The sequence below is a fragment of the Microcaecilia unicolor genome, chromosome 6, assembly GCF_901765095.1.
Source record: "Microcaecilia unicolor chromosome 6, aMicUni1.1, whole genome shotgun sequence".
Classification (NCBI taxonomy): domain Eukaryota; kingdom Metazoa; phylum Chordata; class Amphibia; order Gymnophiona; family Siphonopidae; genus Microcaecilia; species Microcaecilia unicolor.
The window spans coordinates 251,617,091-251,637,434 of NC_044036.1; the positions used below are offsets into that span (position 1 = coordinate 251,617,091).

The following is a 20,344-nucleotide window of genomic DNA, read 5'->3' on the forward strand; positions in this document are numbered from 1 at the left end:
TCTTAAGGCCAGACAAGAAAACATCCCCTCTAAAGACTTATCAATCAAGTGGACAGTCACTCCAATGTAAAATTTTCTATAGGATGATCAGCAGTCTGTTGTAATGGAGACATATGTATGTTCACCAAGAATTGCAATCAGCTTCAGCTTCGTCTCCGCTTCAAAGTGACTCAACTCATCACTGTTCTGTAAAATTGAAGTTCAGCAACCAGTTCAATAAACTCAGGCAACTCCATTGTTCTTATGTGCTATATTCACTGAATAGCAAAGTTTAAGATTAGATGGTCTACTGTTTGTGTGATGAGGTTTGCAATATCACAATCCTATTCCTAGTTTTGCTGTTTCCTTTGGTTTACTGAGGAATCATTAGTTACATGTCGCTTCTGCTTTTACCTTTTACTTGTAACTGTAAACATCAGATGTAGCTGAATAAAAGTAGTAAAAATTGGCAAAATTATTACTTCAGTAAAAGTAACTAATGTTATCCTGTACTTCTTTACAAGTAAAAGTAACAAAATTGTAATTGAAGTACAGTAACTAGTTACATTTACTTAGTTACTATACACTACTGCTAATTGGCTAGCAGATTGCATCTCCTTCATTTATGCCCAGGCTGGACTAGAGGGTCATGTCAAGGCTCATAATGGCAGAACCATTGCTATATCGGTAGCGCACTTGATGTCAGCCTCCATTGAGGAGATTTGCGAAGCTGCAATGTGATCTTCTGTCCACACATTTACATCTCATTATTGCCTTGAGCAGCATAGCTGATGTGACAGCTGGTTCGGACAGGCAGTCCTGAAGAAATTGTTTGGTGTTAGAATCCAACTCCACTACCCTAGGCCCAGTTTTTTTTTTGTTCCAAGCTGCACCTTCATAACTAGTATGTAAATAGTTGCAGGTTGGAGTGGAGGAGTAGCCTAACAGTTAGTGCAGCAGACTTTGATTCTGGGGAACTGGGTTCAATTCTCACTGCAGCTCCTTGTGACTCTGGGCAAGTCACTTAACCCTCCATTGCCTCAGGTAAAAAAAAATCTCTGCACCAATAACAGGGTTAAATGTCATAAATAAGTAAGTAAATAGATAGATAGAAACTCTGAATGTTGAGCACCTGATCCTTATGACATCTGTTTTAATGGCCCTTTACCAGAAGAAAAGAGATCTCTGCACAAATATAATACATACTAGGGTGTCCCTATAACCAGCCCCTCTAAATGACACACTGATTGATTTATAACAAATTACTACTCTATCTATGAAAAGTTATTCCATTACTATACTTCCTCTGACCTCTGTGTACATCTGTATGCTGCCAAAGCTGGCATGTTTGAAAATATAAGCGAGAATGAATTAAAATGCTACCAACAATAAAGAATGACAACATGGACGCAGCACCTGATTCTTATAACATGATATCTGTTTTAGTGGCCCTTTACCAAGAGAAAAAAAAATCTCTGCACAAATATAATACATGCAAGATGGTGTCCCTATAACCAGCCCCTCCAAATGATACACCAAGTACGATTTATAATAAATTACTACTACCTCTATGTTCATCCGTATATGCTGCACAAGCTGGCATGTTTGAAAATATAAGTGAGATTAAATTAAAATGCTACCAACGATAGAGAACGACAACGTGGATGCAGCAGCTCATAAGTTTGCTTGATTTTGTTTTGGGTTTAATGGCGAAGACACCTGCGCGGGAAGAGGAAACAGACTAACCTAAATAGCTTCAATTTTTTTTTTTTTATTTCATGCTGTCTCCGTCCTCATCCAAACCCAGCATCATCTCCCTCCTGCTCCTCTGCGAGTCCTACCTCTCTCAGCTTCCATTCCCTCTCTGGCCATTCTTCAAACCTTACTCTTCCAGTAGCTCTAGTGGTAACAAGTGACGCTGCCTGGTCGACCCGGAGCCTTGTCTCTGCCGAGTAGTGTACTGCCCCACTGATGCAGCTTCCTGTGGGTGGGATCTGGCAGAGAAAAGGCTCTGGGCTGCAGGGCCGGTCCTAGGGTCTCTGGCATCCCCTGCAGACTATGTTGGCGCCCCCCCCCCCAGCATCTCCTTTCTCTCTTCTCCCACCCTACCCCTGTCCAGCGATTCTCCTTCGCCCCCATCCCCCTCCCATTTATGGCCACCTGCCCGCCCTCTTCTCCCTCCAACATCCCCCTTTTTCTTCTTGCCACCCTGCGTGTTTAAGTCTTTTTAAAATTTACCTCCGTCCCAGCGGCCGCGTCATTTCAAAGCCCTGCCTGTCTCTAGGCTTCCCTCCCTTTGTGAATTTGTTCCCTCAGAGTCCCGCCCTTGAGGAAATGACATCAGAAGGCGGGACTCTGTGGAACAAACTCACAAAGGGAGGGAAGGCTAGAGACAGGCAGGGCTTTCAAATGACGCGGCTGCTGGGATGGAGGAAAATTAAAGATTTAAACCCCCAAGGGCGGCGCGGTATGGCACCGTAGCGGCGCCCTTGAAGGCAGGCGCCCCCTGCAGTGCTTACCCTGCTTACTGGGTTTGACCGGCCCTGCTGGGCTGGTCAGGCTGTGGTGAGGGGGACATGATGCTTGTGTGCTCGCTGCCTGACTCCATCAACAACCGGCTTGCAAAAATCAGTAAAATTTAACAACTCCAGCACACCACTGGGTTAAATGGTCAGTATTCTCAATGGATGGGGTTCCCCAGGGGTCTGTGCTGGGACTGCTGCTTTTTAATGTGTTTATAAATGATCTAGAGATGGGAGTAACTAGTGATGTAATTAAATTTGCTGACGACACAAAGTTATTCAAAGTTGTTAAATCGCAAGAGGATTGTGAGAAATTACAAGAGGACCTTATGAGACTGGGAGACTGGGCATCTAAATGGCAGATGACGTTTAATGTGAGCAAGTGCAAAGTGATGCATGTGGGAAAGAGGAACCCGAATTATAGCTACATAATGCAAGGTTCCACATTAGGAGTCACCGACCAGGAAAGGGATCTAGGCATCATCGTTGATGATACTTTGAAATCCTCTGCTTAGTATGCGGCGGTAGCTAAGAAAGCAAATAGAATGTTAGGTATTATTAGAAAAGGAATGGAAAACCAAAATGATAACGGCTAAAGCAGCTTAGGGCTCTTCAGCTTGGAGAAAAGATGGCTGAGGGGAGGTATGAAAGAGATCTTTAAAATAATGAGTAGAGTGGAACAGGTAGCCATGAATCCGCTTGTTTACTCTTTCCAAAAATACTAGGACTTGAGGGGGGGGGGGGCACATAATAAAGCTACAAAGTAGTAAATTTAAAGAAAATCAGAGAAATTATTTCTTTAATTACTCAACATATAACTAAACTCTGGAATTCATTGCCAGAGAATGTGGTAAAAGCAGTTAAGTTAGGGGATTTAAATAAGGTTTGAATAACTTTCTAGAAGAAAAGTACATAAACCATTTTTAAGATGTTCTTGGGGGAAAATCCAGTGCTTATTTCTTGGATAAGCAGCATAAAATGTACTGTTTTGGGATCTTGAAAGGTACTTGTAATCTGGATTGGCCACTGTTGGAAACAGGATGCTGGGCTTGATGGACCTTCGGTCTGTCCCAGTATGGCTATGCTTATGTTCTAAAGGGCACCAAAGGTTAGGTGCCTAAATGCAGATTGCGGAGTGTAAATTCTATAATGACGTCTGGGTGCCCCAACTCTGTTATAGAGTATTAATGTACGTTGGTATTTACATGCCAAAATTTAGGCCCACCCATTTACACCATGTCTATGAAGATGAAAATACACATGCCTAAATGCAGACTTTAGTGTTTAAATGACAGTATTTTATAATTTAAGTGTGTAATTGTTTGATAAGCCCATGCCACCCCATGCACCTCTTCCTGTGAATGTCCCCTTGCAGTTAAGAACTTTGCAACTCGTATGCTCACATTCTAGAATAAGATTATAGAATACTAGCACATAAATACAAGAATGTCACATTCACGTGCATAAATGCTCTCACATTTATGTGCTAGTATTCTATAATCTTAGCATGCAAATGGTTTCTTCAGCTCCAATACTTACAAAGACAAAACATGATCTAAACATGTACACAAGCTGTGGGGGCAGAACAAAAACATCTGCTTCATTCCTTATGGTCACCTTTGTTCTCCTTTTATTTTTGTTCTGCCATCCATTTATCCCAACAAGAATCCTTGTGTGCTTTTTTTTTTCTGGGACAAGGAGATACAACCTCTTTGGTCCTTATTGGCAGTAGACCCAGGTTTGAAAATGGACCCTGTCTGGAAAATTGATTTTCTTAATAAATCTGTAGTGGTGACTAATGGCCAGGCTAGTCTTGCTCAAGCCAGTTTGAAGTTTAGCTCCTAGCTAAATGATTTATCATGATGACAGTCTCAGGGCTGGACATTCCCCTTTACCTTGGCCCTGTCAGCTCAGATTTATCTGTCTTTTTAAGAAAGCAATATATTATGGCCATGTGGGTATGATAAAAGGTTCAGAACAGAAGTGAGAACTTTACTTTGGAAAGCACACATGCTTCAGTACTACACTGATAAATATTAATAAGAACATGAGAGTTGTCATACTAGTTCAGACCAAGTGTTCATCTAGCCCAGTATCCTGTTTCAAACAGTGACCAGTCTAGGTGACAAGTACATGGCAGAGTCCCAACATGTAGCAAGATTCTATGCTACTTAACTTCAGAGATAAGCAGTGGCTTTCCCCAGGTCTACCTTAATAATGGTTTATGGATTTGTTTCCTCCAAGAATTTGTCCAAACCTTTTTTTAATGCTAGCTACATTAACTGCTTTTACCACTTGCTCCGGCAATGAGTTCCAGAGCTTAACTTCCAGAACCAGATTTGAGATTTCCATTGCTCATATGCACAGAAAAGTGGAGAGGGTGGGGGGAGTTCTCTGAGATACTTCTGCCCAGATATTTCCTCTTCTATGCACCCTCTAACCCCCAAGCATTAGGAGTGGAGAGTAGTCAAATGGCTAGAGTCATATCTGAGAACCAGGGAAGACAGGGTTCCCTCTGACACTCCTTGTAATCTTGATAAACCACTTAACTCTCCATTGCCTCAAGTACAAACCTGGATTGTAGGCCTTCCAGGGATGGGGAAATACTTGCAGTACCTAAATGCAACTCAGCTTGAACTTTGAACTACAGAAAAAGGCATGAGCCAAATCCAGTTACCCTTCTCCCTCCTGTCCTCTGTTTGGTCCGTGGCAGCAATGGAAAGAGATTAGTGCAGGACATGTGAACAGGCGTGGGCTTGTAATTCCCATGGCTGCCCCACTCCTTCCTCCACAATGGCATTCTGTTACTAAAGAAATCTGTGCAGTAGGTGGGGGTTGGGGTCACTGCTTATAGGTCCTATGCTGACATCATGTATCATTCATTTCAACATTCCTTTACCCTGAAGGCAGATTACAGCTGAGTTTCAATACAATATGAATATACTATACACAATTTAATGTAAAAACATTTCTATTAACCATCTGCTGTTATCCAATTCTTTACAAATTCCTTTCTTACATTAGGAAATTCAGTTTACAAAAGCTTGGCTATAGAGCTCTGTCTTGACCCATTGTTAAAAGTGTAATTATGTTGTATTCTAATTATGACCAAGTGGCATCATAATGTCAAACAGATCACTGAGGGTAGAAGGATGACCTGTAGGCTCAGCTGCAATAAGCACAAAGACCTTGCAGGCAAGTAATAACATAGGCAGCCGAGAGACCTCGGTTTACAATTTTATAGCAGTAACCGCATTAATACATCACAAGACACAAGGCATTTGGTATGGCACAACTCGGCCGCAGCTTTATTTATATACATGGGCATACCCAAGCCGCTCACAGCCTCTGGCTCAATGTCCATCTTCAGTCCGCCGTCCTAGCAGGACAGCAATCGTAACTTGAGCTCCCCGCCGTCTAGCAAGGGAGCGCCCCCGTACTCGCAGCTCCCCAGCTGCCTAGTTTACACCATCAGGCTTGGGTACCCCGCCACCAGGCCGAGGTAGCATAGCTTGCCCCGGACCTCCCACTCTAGCCACTGTGGCCTGTTGTGCCATAAATATCTCCTCTAACACATTCTGTAGGTCATTGTTCAATAGGTCATTTCCTTTGGCAGATAGGTGCGTACCGTCTTTCCAGAATAATCCCTCGCATAATTCATCGGCCCATGTGTGAGTGATCTGCCATCCGCCCCTGCCCATTACCCCCGCTGCGATCTGCCTGTTCACTTTCTTTCTGGGCCTGCCCCAGATCTTCCAGTGTCTGTGCCGCCATCTCGGGATTATATCGGACCATACAATGTGAGTATTGGGAAACATTTGCGAAATTAGTGACAAATTTCGCTCGGCAACGCGGACTAAGTCAATGCAGGGGAGTGTTCCGATGTTGTTTCCGCCCAGGTGAATTTCTTGTTCGCTTGCTTCTTTTTGTGTGCAGTGCTCGGTGGTGGCGTCTCAGTTGCATCGTACACTGTCTGCTCGACTTCCGGCGGGGGTGACGCGCTGTGTCCGTCCTCCGCTCTGACTTCCTGTGTGGGACGGGTTTCGATCGCATCTGTACCTGCTTCCATTCTGATGGGGGAGGGAATGCAAGGTAGCCGACAGACAAGGATCTAAATAGACTTAAAAGATAACAAGTTAATATCTGCCTCGCCGGTGGATAAATATACTTGCCCAGAACAACCTTATTATTAAGATTATAGCAGTGGTATATGCTTCACAATTATAAATATACCCGGTTGCACTGGTAGATTTATTATAATTATCATTTATTATATATTTATATTATTATTTTATTTAATTTTATTTATATATCATTATCATTTTTTTTTTTTTGTCCGGCAAACTTCCGCTGCTTCCGATATGGCCTATGCCTGCCCTACTACATTGATTAGCCCTTCATAGGACTCTGCCCTCCACAAGATGGCTGCCCTCAAGAGGAAGATAGAGCTATCCTATTAATTGCCCTACCCAAGATGGCCACCTACAGGGGAAGGAGCCTGACTGACCAATATGGCCACCCCCTGAGCTATGCATTTAGCCCTATACAAGATGGCCGCCCATGGGAAGGAGCCTGACTAACCAATATGGCCGCCCCCAGAGCCATGCATGCACTAACCAATATGGCCACCCCTCTTCTGCCTAAAGGCCACGTTTTCTCACTCGCTTTTCTTTTTTTTTTTTTTTACTTATGTTCGCTCGTTGCTCTGCCTTTCTTTTGTGTGCTCCTAAGGTGGGGAAGAGGGGGAATCCCGACGGGATCGTAGGGGCCACGGGGCTCGAAACGCTCAGGAGCCTGCCCGATGATAGGCGACGCCGGCCACTCGAATCCGCTCAGTCTGGGGACGTAATTCGCTCCATCTGGATCGTACCTGGATGCAGGTGAGCTGCACCTGGAGCCTGGACGCGAAAGAGGCTGTCCAGGCTCCTCCCCGGGGCTTTTAAGCCCCGTTTCCTCTCCTCCCTCTCTCAGCGGGGTGCCCTTCTTGCGGCGGGATCGAGCCCACCTTGCTCCTCCCAGGGCGCCCCGCTGGCACAAACGTGCATATCACCTCGGTGCACGGCGCCATGTTATCTTCGGCTCCGTGCACCCGAGGGGGCACTACGCCTCTCTTTTCTACCAGAGACTTGACACAGCTCCTATACATACATCGGTAAGTCTTTTCTTGCTGCTAATGACCCAATTGACTGGAAGAGGAGAGGGGAAGGGCACAGCATCATCTGAATTCCCTCCTGGTTTATGTTAAAATTTGAACTAGCACCATAAAGTGGATCAACATACTTGGGAACTTCTGAGTTGTGATCACCCTGCAACTATTTATTAGCAGAAGGGGGGGTAACAGTAGGGGCAATTATATAATGTAGGCATTTACAAGGCAAAAGTGAAAGCTAAAAGGATGCTTGGGTGCATAGGGAGAGGAATGGCCAGTAAGAAAAAGGAAGTGACAATGCCCCTGTATAAGACTCAAGTGAGAACTCATTCAGAATATTGTGTACAATTCTCGATACCACAGCTTCAAAAAGATATGAACAGGATGGAGTTGGTCCAGAGGGCGGCTACTAAAATAGTCAGTGATCTTGATCATTAAGTGTATGGGGACACACTTAGAGATCTCACTATGTTTTCTTTGGAAGAAAGGCTGGAGAGGGGAGACATGATAGAGACATTTAAATACCTACATGGCATAACTGCACAGGAAGCAAGTCTTTCAATTGAAAGGAAGCTCTGGAGTGAGGGGGCATAGGATGAAGGTGAAAGAGCATAGACTCAGAAGTAACCTGAGGAAATAGTTCTTCACAGAAAGGGTGATAAATTCATGGAACAGCCTCCCAGTGGAGGTGGTGGAGATGAAAACAGTATCTGAATTGGAGAGAGCTTGGAACACTAGGGGAGTAAGGAGAGGTCATCCATCATTCCCTCTAGTGATCATCTGGTTATTTAGGGCACCTTTTTGTGCCTTATTCATTTTTAAAACAATTCTAGCTCAAAACATCTTAGTTTTAGTCCTGTATGGTTTTGTTTTGTTCCATTATGGCTGAAAAACATCCAAGTGTTAGGACCACCCAGATCCTGCCCTTAACATGCCCCTGACACATCCCCTTGCAGTTTGAACATACTTTTTGTGCAGAAAAAAAAACCATCTAAATGTTGAAAATTAGTGGAGGCCTATATTAGACAAGTATGTCTGTCTTGGTTTACCACAATTTTTTATTCATCTATTTTTGAAATGTTATCAGGCTATTGTGTGCTTTGCTGTATTCTTCTCCCCACCACCACAGCCTGGTAACTGCATTGTAAGAACCTAAAATGTACATCATGAAGATAGATTAAAGGACTGTGCTTTGATTTTTCAGGGCTGCCCAGGGAGACGAGGAATTCCAGGCCAGAAAGGAGACAAAGTGAGTGCACTGCAGCGGTCTAGAATTTACACAAAATTAAATAATGTGTAATTTAAAGGATTCAAGCTTGCTACATATTTTGTCCACTTTTTGCTGTAGCAGAAAATGAGAAGAGAAGGAATCTACTACTTTTTCTGACTTGAAAAAAATGTTCCAATTTCAATTGTTTGAACTTGCTTGAAAGAGTTATCTGTAATTACATTGCTCTTTCCTGTTTCAGGGGTATCCTGGTGTGATGGGAAGGACAGGCATGACTGGAGATCCTGGAACACCTGGTCCACCTGGTCTACCAACCATTGTTCTCTGGAGAAATACAAAGGAGGATTGGTTGGCATTCTCTGTAAGTTGTATAAGTTTGAATAGAATGGTAAAGAGCCATTTATAAGGGGAGAGAAAGACAACTGGACATCATCTTATTATTTATTTACTTACTTAAAACATTATCCCCTTCTTTTACAAGTGGCTGCCAGTGCAAAGTGAATGGGCTGTGTCAGCATTACCGTGCGACTTTGTAAAAGGGGGTATCCCACCAATCCACAATACTCTGGGTGGGTTACAGGAAACATGAGCATTAATAAAATGAGACAGCACAGTACCTAAAACTACCAGACATACTAAGCAGACAGAGTACTAAAACCTAAAGAATCATGGAGATAAACACAAGAAGGCCTAACTGAAGAATATGGTGTGACCATTAAAGAGACAGTGGGGGCTGCTAGCCCTCTAACACAAAAATCATTACAAAATTTTATATTGAAACATATATTGAATGTATAACCAGTGAAACTCTATAAGAACCAGAGTAATGTGCTCGTACCTAGGAATCCCTAATAGAATCTTAGACACAGAATTTTGAACAACTTGTAGAGCCTTAATGGTCAACTCCAATAATCCTGTCAGTATAACATTTGCATAGGCAAAACAAGGTAAAATGAAAGCTTGCAAAACTTTCAGAAGATCTGATGGTGATAAAAGGGACCCATGATGGTGCCGAATTCTTAACTAAGAGAATGTAGTTTGTACAGTTTTCCTTACATGCCCTTTCAAATTAAGCTGACTGTCAAGGATCACCCCTAGAGACTTAATCTGTCTCTTCACAGGTATCCCTAACCCACAAAGATGTACAAACTCAGGCATATCCAAGCCACTTCCAATATTTCTGTTTTCTTTAAATTGATAACCAAATTTTAAGCAGTTAACCAGTCTATCCTCACCTGAAAAATAGCCAGCAGTCAAGACACTGACAAGGCTTCTCTTAATAGAAAACAGAATATACAGCATAACGCTGTCAGCATACATCATAGTGGTTGTAGATAACTGTTAAACAACAGAGTAGCAACCTTGTAGCTCTTCTGTTTGAGCATTTTACCAAAGGAAGATAGCCCTCCCAACCCACACTTGTATATCATCCACTAAATAGAATCGGAATCAATCAAATATCATACTACTCAACCCCTATTGCCAAAGCCTCTCCAATAAAACAAACAAAATTAAAGGTATATTAACATTATCTAATCCTCTCCATAAATTATCAAAGAAGGAAACAAGCAAGGGATGTACCCCATAACCCATCTTATAAACCACGTTGCTGGGAATCTAATAAGGCATGTTGATCAACAAAATCTAACAACTGAAAATAAACGGCACTTTCCAACAACTTTGCAAAAAAAAGGAAAGGTAGGGATATGAATTCACATCCAACAGATCCACTTTTTATTTGTAACACTGAGTGCTTTAACATGACTGGCATTATGATCTCCTCCATGAACACAAATACCAAGTGATGCACAATTCCCACAACCTCTGGTACAATAGTTTATATCCAGCTAGTGGGACAAGTTCTAACACACAAGTGGTTCTCATCTGACATACAATTTTTTGTCCCTCGATATACGGACAAAGTTGATGCAGATTGAAGGCTGTCAGCATCAGTATCTGAAATTTTAGATAGAGTTTAATGGACCCTGTAACCCACTAGCTTTAGACATAGAGTGTGAAAGTAATTCTTCAGGAGCCAATGGGCAATTATCCTCCATTTTGTTTGGCGATTTTACCCTTCTATTGTACAATTTAAGCAACTCCCAAGGCCTATAAAAATAAATTAACCTTTGTATATAAAATTGCTTTTTCTTCTCGTTTAACAGCATACTATACAGGCTTATTTTTGAAAGTGATTGCCGGCGGTCTTCCGACATAAATCGGGAGATGGCCGGCGATCTCACAAAAGCGGCGAAATCGGTATAATCGAAAGCTGCTTTTTTTGACACTATCGCCGCTTTCCTGTCGCCGAGCCGGTGAAAGTTAAAGGGGGCATGTCGGCGGTGAAGCGAAGGTGGGATATGGGCGGGCATGGGCGTGGCTACCAGATGGTCGGTTTTGCGGATAATGGAAAAAAAAGCGGTGTTAATCAGTATTTCACTGCTTTTACTTGGTCCTTTTATTTTCACGACCAAGCCTCAAAAAGGTGCCTGAACTGACCAGATGACCACCGGAGGGAATGGGGGATGACCTCCCCATACTCCCCCAGTGGTCAGCAACTCCCTCCCACACTAAAACAATAAAAATAAAAACCTTTTTTGCCAGCCTGTATGCCAGCCTCAAATGTCATACCCAGCTCCCTGACAGTAGTATGCAGGTCCCTGGAACAATTTATATTGGTTGCAGTGGACTTCAGGCAGGTGGACCCAGGCCCACCCCCCTACCTGTTTCACTTGTGGTGGTAAGTGTTGAGCCCGCCAACCCCCCCCCCCCCCAAAACCCATTCTACCCACATGTAGGTGCCCATCTTCACCCATAAGGACTATGGTAGTGGTGTAGAGTTGTGGGGAGTGGGTTTTGGGGGGGATTTGAGGGGCTCAGCACCCAAGGTAAGGGAGCTATGCACCTGGGAGGTGTATATTTTTTTTAAATTTTTAGAAGTGCCCCCTAGGGTGCCCGGTTGGTGTCCTGGCATGTCAGGGGGACCAGTGCACTACAAATGCTGGCTCCTTCCATAACCAAATGCCTTGGATGTTGCCGGGTTGGAGATCGCTGGCATTTTTTTCCATTATCGCTGAAAAACAAAACCAGCCATCTCAAACCCGGCGAACTCTGGCATTTGGCCAGGCTAAACCGTATTATCGACAAAAAAAGATGGCCGGCCATCTTTTTCGATAATACGGTTCCGGCCAGCTGTAGCGCCGTCGCCAAAATAGATCGCCGGCGACGTTCGATTATGCCCCTCGTAGTCCCTCAAAAATCTAACATAGAAACATGACGGCAGATAAGGGCCAAATGGCCCATCCAGTTTGCCCTTCCTCAGCAGCCCCTAACGCCTCCTTTTCCTAAGGCAGTGGTTCCCAAACCTGGTCCTGGAGGCACCTCAGCCAGTCAGGTTTTCAGGATACCCACAAGGAATATTCGTGAGAGAGATTTGCATGCAAATCGATCTCATGAATATACTGAAAACTTGACTGGCTGGGGTGCCTCCAGGACTAGGTTTGGGAACCACTGTCCTAAGGGATCCCATGTGCTGGTCCCACATCATCACACCTATCAACTTTGTTTTACACCACATCCTTTCCCTTGTCCTGAGTTTTCTCTTTTTTTTTTTTACCTGAAAAGACCTGAGATCCAAAGAGCATATTCTGCAAACTACCTTGCACTCTCATTTAAATGTAATGTGCCATGTTTTATCCAACTCTCCAAATCATCCTGTAGTATGTTTGCATCAACACCTGTATTATCATATCTTTCAAAAATTGCTTCTGCACCCTCCTAATAGATACCTTTTTTTAGTTGTTCCACATTTGTACTTTTTTTTTTCCCAAGTTCTGCGGTTAGACCATTTCTTGGTGCAATCCAATTCTCTCTCCTGCTGGGCGTCTTCTGCTACTACCTCCTCAGCTAGGAGGTTTTTTGGAGGGAAGAGGAGTACTCCCTGTTCCTATGCTAGGCGTAGGTACATTCCTGTGTCTCAGCAGCCTGTCCAGGCTCAGTCCCAGCGCGCTCGTTCTCGTCAACAATGTGCGCCTAAGGCCTCTGCAGCTCCCCAGCAAAAGCAAGGGATGGGCTTTTGACTGGCTCCAGTTCAGTATAGCCTCAGTAAAAGTGTCCGTGCCGGACAACTTGCCGGTCGGAAGGAGTTCACTATTTTTTCACCAACCGGTGGGTTCTTCAAATAATCTGATCAGGGTACACCCTCAATCTGGAATCCAAACCTCCAAATTGTCCACTGGGAGCTCATTCTTACAGTTCCCAGCAAAAACAGGTACTTGCAGAGGAACTCTCCGCCCTTCTGAAGGCCCAAGCGGTCGAACCCGTTCCACCAGGGGAAGAAGGCAGGGGCGTAGCCACGGGTGGGCCTGGATGGGCCCAGGCCCACCCACTTTCCCTACAGGCCCACCCATCCACATTCTTCCTCGCTGGCTGCCTTTTCTCCCCAGGCTCCGCTTCGCTGCATCGCTCTGCATTCTTCTTCTCACCTGTCACGCTGCACGCAGCGCTGCCATTCACACAGGCAGCTGCGCTCCCCCCTACCGCGTCTATCCGGCCCTAACAGGAAGTGCATCAGAGGACCAGATGGACGCGGCAAAGGGGAGCGCAGCTGCCTGTGTGAATGGCAGCGCTGCGTGCAGCGTGAAAGGCGAGAAGAAGAATGCAGGGAGCGACGATCACGCAGTGAAGCGGAGCCTGGGGAGAAGTGTGCATATCTACATTTTGGGCTCAGCCAAGGTACCGGGCAGAAGCGGAGCAGAGGGAGAAATCAGTTGTATATTGTGGGAGGAGAGGGAGAGGGGGATAGGGACAAGAGATATGGGGTGGATGGTGAAGGAGAAATGTTGCTTGGAGGGGGAGGGAGAACACTGGGAGAAATGTTGGACACAGAGGTGAAGGGGAGGGAGAGATGGTGCATGAGGGTGGAGGGGAGGAAGAGAGAGAGAGACAAAGGGGTAGAGGGGGGAAGAAAGGGAGAAATCTTGTATATGGGGGTGGAGGGGAGGGAGAGATGGTGCACGGAGAAGAGAGGGAGAAATGTTGGGCATGACAGTGGAGGGAGAGATGCTGTATGGGAGGAGGAGAAAGAGATATTGGACCTGGGGCATAAGGGAGGCGGAGACAGAGATGATGGACAGTGGGACAGAGGCAGAAATGTTGGACATGGTGCAGGAAGGAAGAGAATGCTGCATGGGAGGGAGGAGGAAGACAGATATTGGATCTGGGGTACAAGGGAGGGGGAAAGAAGGATGTGGACAATGGGAGAGAAGGGGAGATGTAGGACATGGGGTTGGATGAGAGGCAGAGGAGATTCATGGGAGAGAGGGAGATATTGGATCCAGGAGCAAATGAGAATGATGGAGAGATGCCAGACAATGGGAGTGAAGGAAGAGAGAGGGAGAAATGCTGGACCATGGGGGACAGGGGAGGAGAGAAGAGAAAGGACAGGTAGATGTTGGGCTACGAGAGCAGGGAGGGAAGAAAGAGGGAGTAGATACTGAGCTAGAAGGGTGGATGGAGGAAGATGCTGGGAATGGTGGAACCATGTGGAAGAGGGTGGCAAGAAAATGGATCAGAGGATAGAAATATAGTAATGGGGAGTAGATTAAAGATGAAAGGGAATGGCTGGAGAAGGAGTGAGTTGGGTAATGGGAGAGGTAGTGGGTGAGAGAAGAAGATGACGATCTGATAGGCAGCTGTAAATTAAAAAGAAGGAGAAAGAGAGTAAAATTTGAGTTGACAGAGAGGCAGAAAATAAAAAAAAGAGGAAAGAGCTAAAAAGGAATGATCAGTATGTCAGAGGTAGATGTAGTGAGGGAATAGACAGTAGAGAGGAGAAAAGACAAATGGACAGCAGTCACTTGAAGGAGAATTAGTAGACGACAGACAGGAAATTAGAAGCAACATAATGGAAACATAAAATGTCCAGACATCAAAGGTAGAAAAAAAGCATTTTATTTTGAATGTTTAAATGGAATATGTTAGCTTTGTGAAAAGTGCATAGCAAATGTCTTTGCATTGTGTTCAGTAGAAAGGAAATGCATTTTTGTTTTTATTTCTCCAGAGTTGTAGTATATGTTAAGTTTAACTTCTTGGGGTTCTCAATTCAATTTTTGTGTAAATATTTTTATTTCTAACTTGTGATCCCTTGTTCTGTTTTTGGTGAGGGTCTGTCAGTGTGACAGTAATGGCAGGTACAGAAATCAGAAGGGAGGCAGGGAAGAGAGGGGATTGGAGAGAGTGCCCTCCTTTATTTTCTGACCTGGGCCAGAGCATGTCTAACACTGGCCCTTACCCTTGCTTTATAGCTGGTGGGGCTCCCCAAGCATCCCAGCTGAGGACCTCCTCCAAAGGCAGTCAGAACTCCCTTCTACCAAGCTCTGCAGTTGGCAACAGCATCTTTGAGTTACTGACAACTAAGGATGCAAGGGGTGCCAGCTTCGGTCGCTTAGGGAGGTTGCTACTGCCTGCCAAGCTTGGTAAAAGGAAGTTCTGGCCACTTTCAGAGGAAGTCTTCAGCTGACAGAGTTTGAGGATCCTCATTAGCTAAAGTATTTATATTTTGAGTTGAAGGTAGGGCGAGGCAGAGAAACTTTTGTGCCACCCACTTTGGGCTCAGGCCCACCCAAAATTGGTTTTCTGGCTACGCCACTGGAAGAAGGGCTGGGATTCTATTCCAGGTACTTCCTTGTGCAAAAGAAAACAGGGGGACCCCTCCGAAGGGACACCACCTTATAGAGGTGGAGGGGCTTGTGTGTTTCAGTGACTTAGAGGGCTATGCTGAAGGGTTACCCATATCAGACAGGCCTCTGAGGAGAAACCAGACAAAGAGTGGCCCAAACTGCGAGAGTGGTAAGATGGCGACCTGAAGTGCGTATGCCCAACGACCCAGCTGCCCTCTGAAGTTTTGTCTTCTTTACGTAAATTTCCTCTCTGCAATTGCAGTTACCTTAACTGAGAGGAAGGGGACAACCGGAGGTCAGCCGCCGATGGCCAGCGTTTTATCCCCTGAGTAGCAAGTGCGGGACTGCTGTGCGATGAACTGCCCACAGATGAAAGGGTTGATTAGCGCCGGCGAAGGAGCGTCGATGCTCTTGGACCTGGAAAAAAAACTCTATTGCTCCCGAATTATTCAACCACCATGTCCAAAGGAGTGGAGGAGTGAGTTAGAGGTATATGCTGAAACGGAGGACGTTTACAGCGGAATCACTCCTAAACACCTATGAGAAATCAACAGAGTTTTTGGCTCCCGTGGAGGTTACATTGAATACCATCTGGAAGGCGCTTCGGGACCTAACGGTGGCAGTACATAATTTTGTTTTAGATATAATTTTATTAGAGAGTTACATGGACAATTCAACTGAACCCTTTGAGAGTAAAAAATTGATATAACAAATGATTCTACATGAGCAAGAAGTGGTTATGATAATAGACCAGAAATTTTGAATAATAAAATGAATATTATTATAGATGATTAATATCAAGATTATTGTTGTTCCCAGAGTTTCGGGTATGACTCCTAAAGTTTTCCTCAGAAATATTTCCTCAAATTATTACTTTGAAAGGAGTGAAGCGTGTGAAAACTGGGATTACTTTAATCAGTGGGATTTGAATTAGAGACTTAAGTATATGTATTGTTAAAAAACTTTTAAAAGAGAGAGAATGTAATTAGATGTATTATTTCTAACTAACATTTGACAATAAGTATGTTTTCAATGAAATGATTTGACTGTACACCGTATTGGCCTTGAAGAAGCCAACTAGATGATCAATATGGAATAATGAATTAGATCAGTAATATCTGGGGATAATGAGGTTAATACCACTTTTTTTTTTCTGTTTACTGTTTAATTGATCTCCTTGTCATGTTTCACTCTCCCTATTTAGTGGTCTAAGGAAGAGAATAGAATTACTTGACTGAAATAATTTCCTACATATTACTTTCTCTGTATTTCCAGCAAGTTGTTTTTTATCACTTGTAAAAATTTAAATGGTTATAAATAAAAAATTTAAAAAAAAAAAAGAAAAAACAGGGGGAATGCATCCCATCCTAGACCTAAGGACCCTGAACAAATTACTTGTCCAGGAAAAGTTCAGGATGGTTTCCCTAGGCACCCTTCTTCCCATGATTCAGGAAAATGATTGGCTATGCTCTCTGCACTTAAAGGATGCTTACACACACATCTCGATACGTCCAGCTCACAGGAAGTATCTTCGATTTCGCCTGGGAACATAGCACTTTCAATACCGTGTACTGCCTTTTGGCCTGGCGTCTGCGCCCAGAGTGTTTACCAAATGCCTAGCTGTAGTTGCAGCGTCGCTATGCAGACTGGGAGTGCATATGTTTCCTTATCTCGACGATTGGCTGGTGAAGGGCACCTCAAAGGAGGGTGCTCTGGACTCCATGCGAATGACTATTCGGGTGCTAGAGCTACTGGGGTTTGTTATAAATTATCCCAAGTCCCATCTCACCCCAGTCCAAAAATTGGAATTCATTGGAGCCCTGTTGAACACTCAGACAGCTCGAGCTTATCTTCCCGAGGCAAGGGCGGACAACCTTTTGTCCCTGGTGTCCATGGTTTGAGCGTCTCAGCAGGTCACGGCTTGGCAGATGTTGAGACTTCTGGGGCACATGGCCTCCACAGTTCATGTAATGCCCATGGCACGTCTACATATGAGATAAGCTCAGTGGACCCTAGCTTCCCAGTGGTTTCAAGCTGCAGGGGATCTAGAGGATGTAGTCCAACTGCCCACCAGCTTTTGGAATTCTCTTCAGTGGTGGACGATTCGATCCAATTTGACCATGGGGCGACCATTCCAAGTTTTTCAGCCAGAGAAAGTGCTGACGACGGATGCATCTCTCTTGGTGTGGGGAGCTCATGTAGATGGGCTCCACACTCAGGGAGCCTGGTCCTTTCAGGAAAAAGGTCTGCAAATCAACCTCCTGGAATTAAGAGCGATCTGGAATGCTCTAAAGGCTTTCAGAGATCGGTTGTCCAACCAAGTAATCTTAATTCAGACAGACAATCAGGTTGCCATGTACTACACCAAAAACCAGGGGGGCACCGGATCTCGCCCTCTGTGTCAGGAAGCTGTCCAGATGTGGTTGTGGGCATGCCGTCATGGCATGTTTCTCCAAGCCACTTATCTGGCAGGCGTAAACATCAGTCTGGTCGACAGGCTGAGCAGGGTAATACAACCTCACGAGTGGTCACTAAACATGGGCATAGTCCGCAAGATCTTCCGAGCGTTGGGCACCCCCTCGGTGGATGTTTTTGACACTCAAAACAATCACAAGGTCTCTCAGTTCTGTTCCAGGCTTCAGGCCCACGACAGACTAACATCAGATGCCTTCCTCCTACATTGGAGGATAGGCCTTCTGTACCTCTAGTACGGAAGACTTTGCTGAAACTCAAGCGAGACTGCGGAACCATGATCCTGATTGCACCCTTCAGGCCATGTTAGATCTGGTTCCCTCTTCTTCTGGAGTTGTCCTCTGAAGAACCGTGGAGATTGGACTGTTTTCCAACCCTCATCACTCAATACGAGGGGTCGCTTCTACATCCCAACCTCAAGTCTCTGGCTTTCATGGCCTGGATGTTGAGAGCTTAGAATTCGCCTCCTTGGGTCTTTCAGAGGGTGTCTCCCAAGTCTTGCTTGCTTCCAGGAAAGACTCCACGAAGAGGTGTTACTCTTTCAAATGGAGGAAGTTTGCCATCTGGTGTGACAGCAAGGCCCTAGATCCTCTTTCTTCTCCTACGCAGACCCTGCTTGAATACCTTCTACACTTGTCAGAGTCTGGTCTCAAGACTAACTCCGTAAGGGTTCACCTTAGTGCAATTGGTGCTTATCACCACCGTGTAGAGGGTAAGCCTATCTCTGGACAGCCTTTAGATGTTCTCTTCATGAGAGGTTTGCTTTTGTCAAAGCCCCTGTCAAACCTCCACCAGTGTCATGGGATCTCAACGTCGTTCTCACCCAGCTGATGAAAGCTCCTTTTGAGCCACTGAATTCCTGCCATCTGAAGTACTTGACCTGGAAGGTTGTTTTCTTGGTGGCTGTTACTTCAGCTCATAAAGTCAGTGAGCTTCAGGCCTTGGTAGGGCATGCACCTTATATCAAGTTTCATCACAACAGAGTAGTCCTCCACACGCACCCTAAGTTCCTGCCAAAGGTGGTGTCAGAGTTCCATCTGAACCAGTCAATTGTCTTGCCAACATTCTTTCCCCGTCCTCATACCCGCCCTGGCAAATGCATGTTGCACACTTTGGACTGCAAGAGAGCACTAAATGATGAGGTAGATATAATAGGCATCTCAGAGACTTGGTGGAAAGAGGACAATCAATGGGACACTATCAGGCTTATTTTCAAAAGAGAAGGGCGCCCATCTTTCGACACAAATCGGGAGATGGGCGTCCTTCTCACAGGGTCGCCCAAATCAGCAAAATCGAAAGCCGATTTTGGGCATCCTCAACTGCTTTCCGTCGCAGGGACGACCAAAGTTCACGGGTGCATGTCGGCAGCATAGCGAAAGCGTAACTGGGGCATGCTTAAGTGATGAGCGTCCTTGGCCGATAATGGAAAAAAGAAGGGCATCCCTGACGAGCACTTGGGCGACTTTGCTTGGTCCATTTTTTCTTGCGACCAAGCCTCAAAGGTGCCCGAACTGACCAGATGGCCACCGGAGGGAATAGGGGATGACCTCCCCTTACTCCCCCAGTGGTCACTAACCCCCTCCCACCCTCAAAAAAAATGTTAAAATATTTTTTCCAGCCTCAAATATCATACTCCGCTCCATGACAGCAGTACGCAGGTCTCAGGAGCAGTTTTAGGGGTACTGCAGTGCACTTCAGGCAGGTGGACCCAGGCCCATCCCCCTCCCCACCTGTTACACTTGCAGTAGTAAATGTGAGCCCTCCAAAACCCACCACAAACCCACTGTACCCACATCTAGCTGCCCCCCTTCACCCCTTAGGGCTATGGTAGTGGTGTACAGTTGTGGGGAGTGGGGTTTTTTTTTGGGGGGGGGGTTGGGGGAGCTATGCACCTGGGAGCTTTTTCTGAAGTCCACTGCAGTGCCCCCTAGGGTGCCCGGTTGGTGTCCTGGCATGTGAGGGGGACCGGTGCACTATGAATGTTGGCTCCTCCCATGACCAAATGGCTTGCATTTGGTCGTTTCTGAGATGGGCGTCCTCGGTTTCCGTTATTGCCGAAAATGGGCGACGACCATCTCTAAGGACGACCTAAGGATGACCACCTCTAAGATCAAACTAAATGTTGAGATTTGGGCATCCCCAACCGTATTATCAAAACGAAAGATGTTTTCCCCACCCCTTCACGGAGCCGTCCTGCGAGGACGGCCCCAGGAAAACTTGGGTGCCCTGTTCAATTATGCCCCTCCACGGAAACTAGTTAATAATGCTTGCTTTTTTTCTCTCTCTTTCTTTCACTCCTAAGACGAAACTAGAT

General features: G+C 45.2%; 1 protein-coding gene across 1 annotated transcript in view; it reads left to right on the forward strand.

The window, feature by feature from the left end:
• Window positions 1–20,344, forward strand: part of LOC115472527 (collagen alpha-2(VIII) chain-like) — a 134,976-nt gene that overhangs the window by 10,258 nt on the left and 104,374 nt on the right. Inside the window, exons 2-3 of the mRNA XM_030206820.1 lie at window positions 8,855–8,899; window positions 9,120–9,239. Coding sequence (XP_030062680.1) covers window positions 8,855–8,899; window positions 9,120–9,239 — 165 coding nt within the window. The remainder of the gene's footprint in view (window positions 1–8,854; window positions 8,900–9,119; window positions 9,240–20,344) is intronic.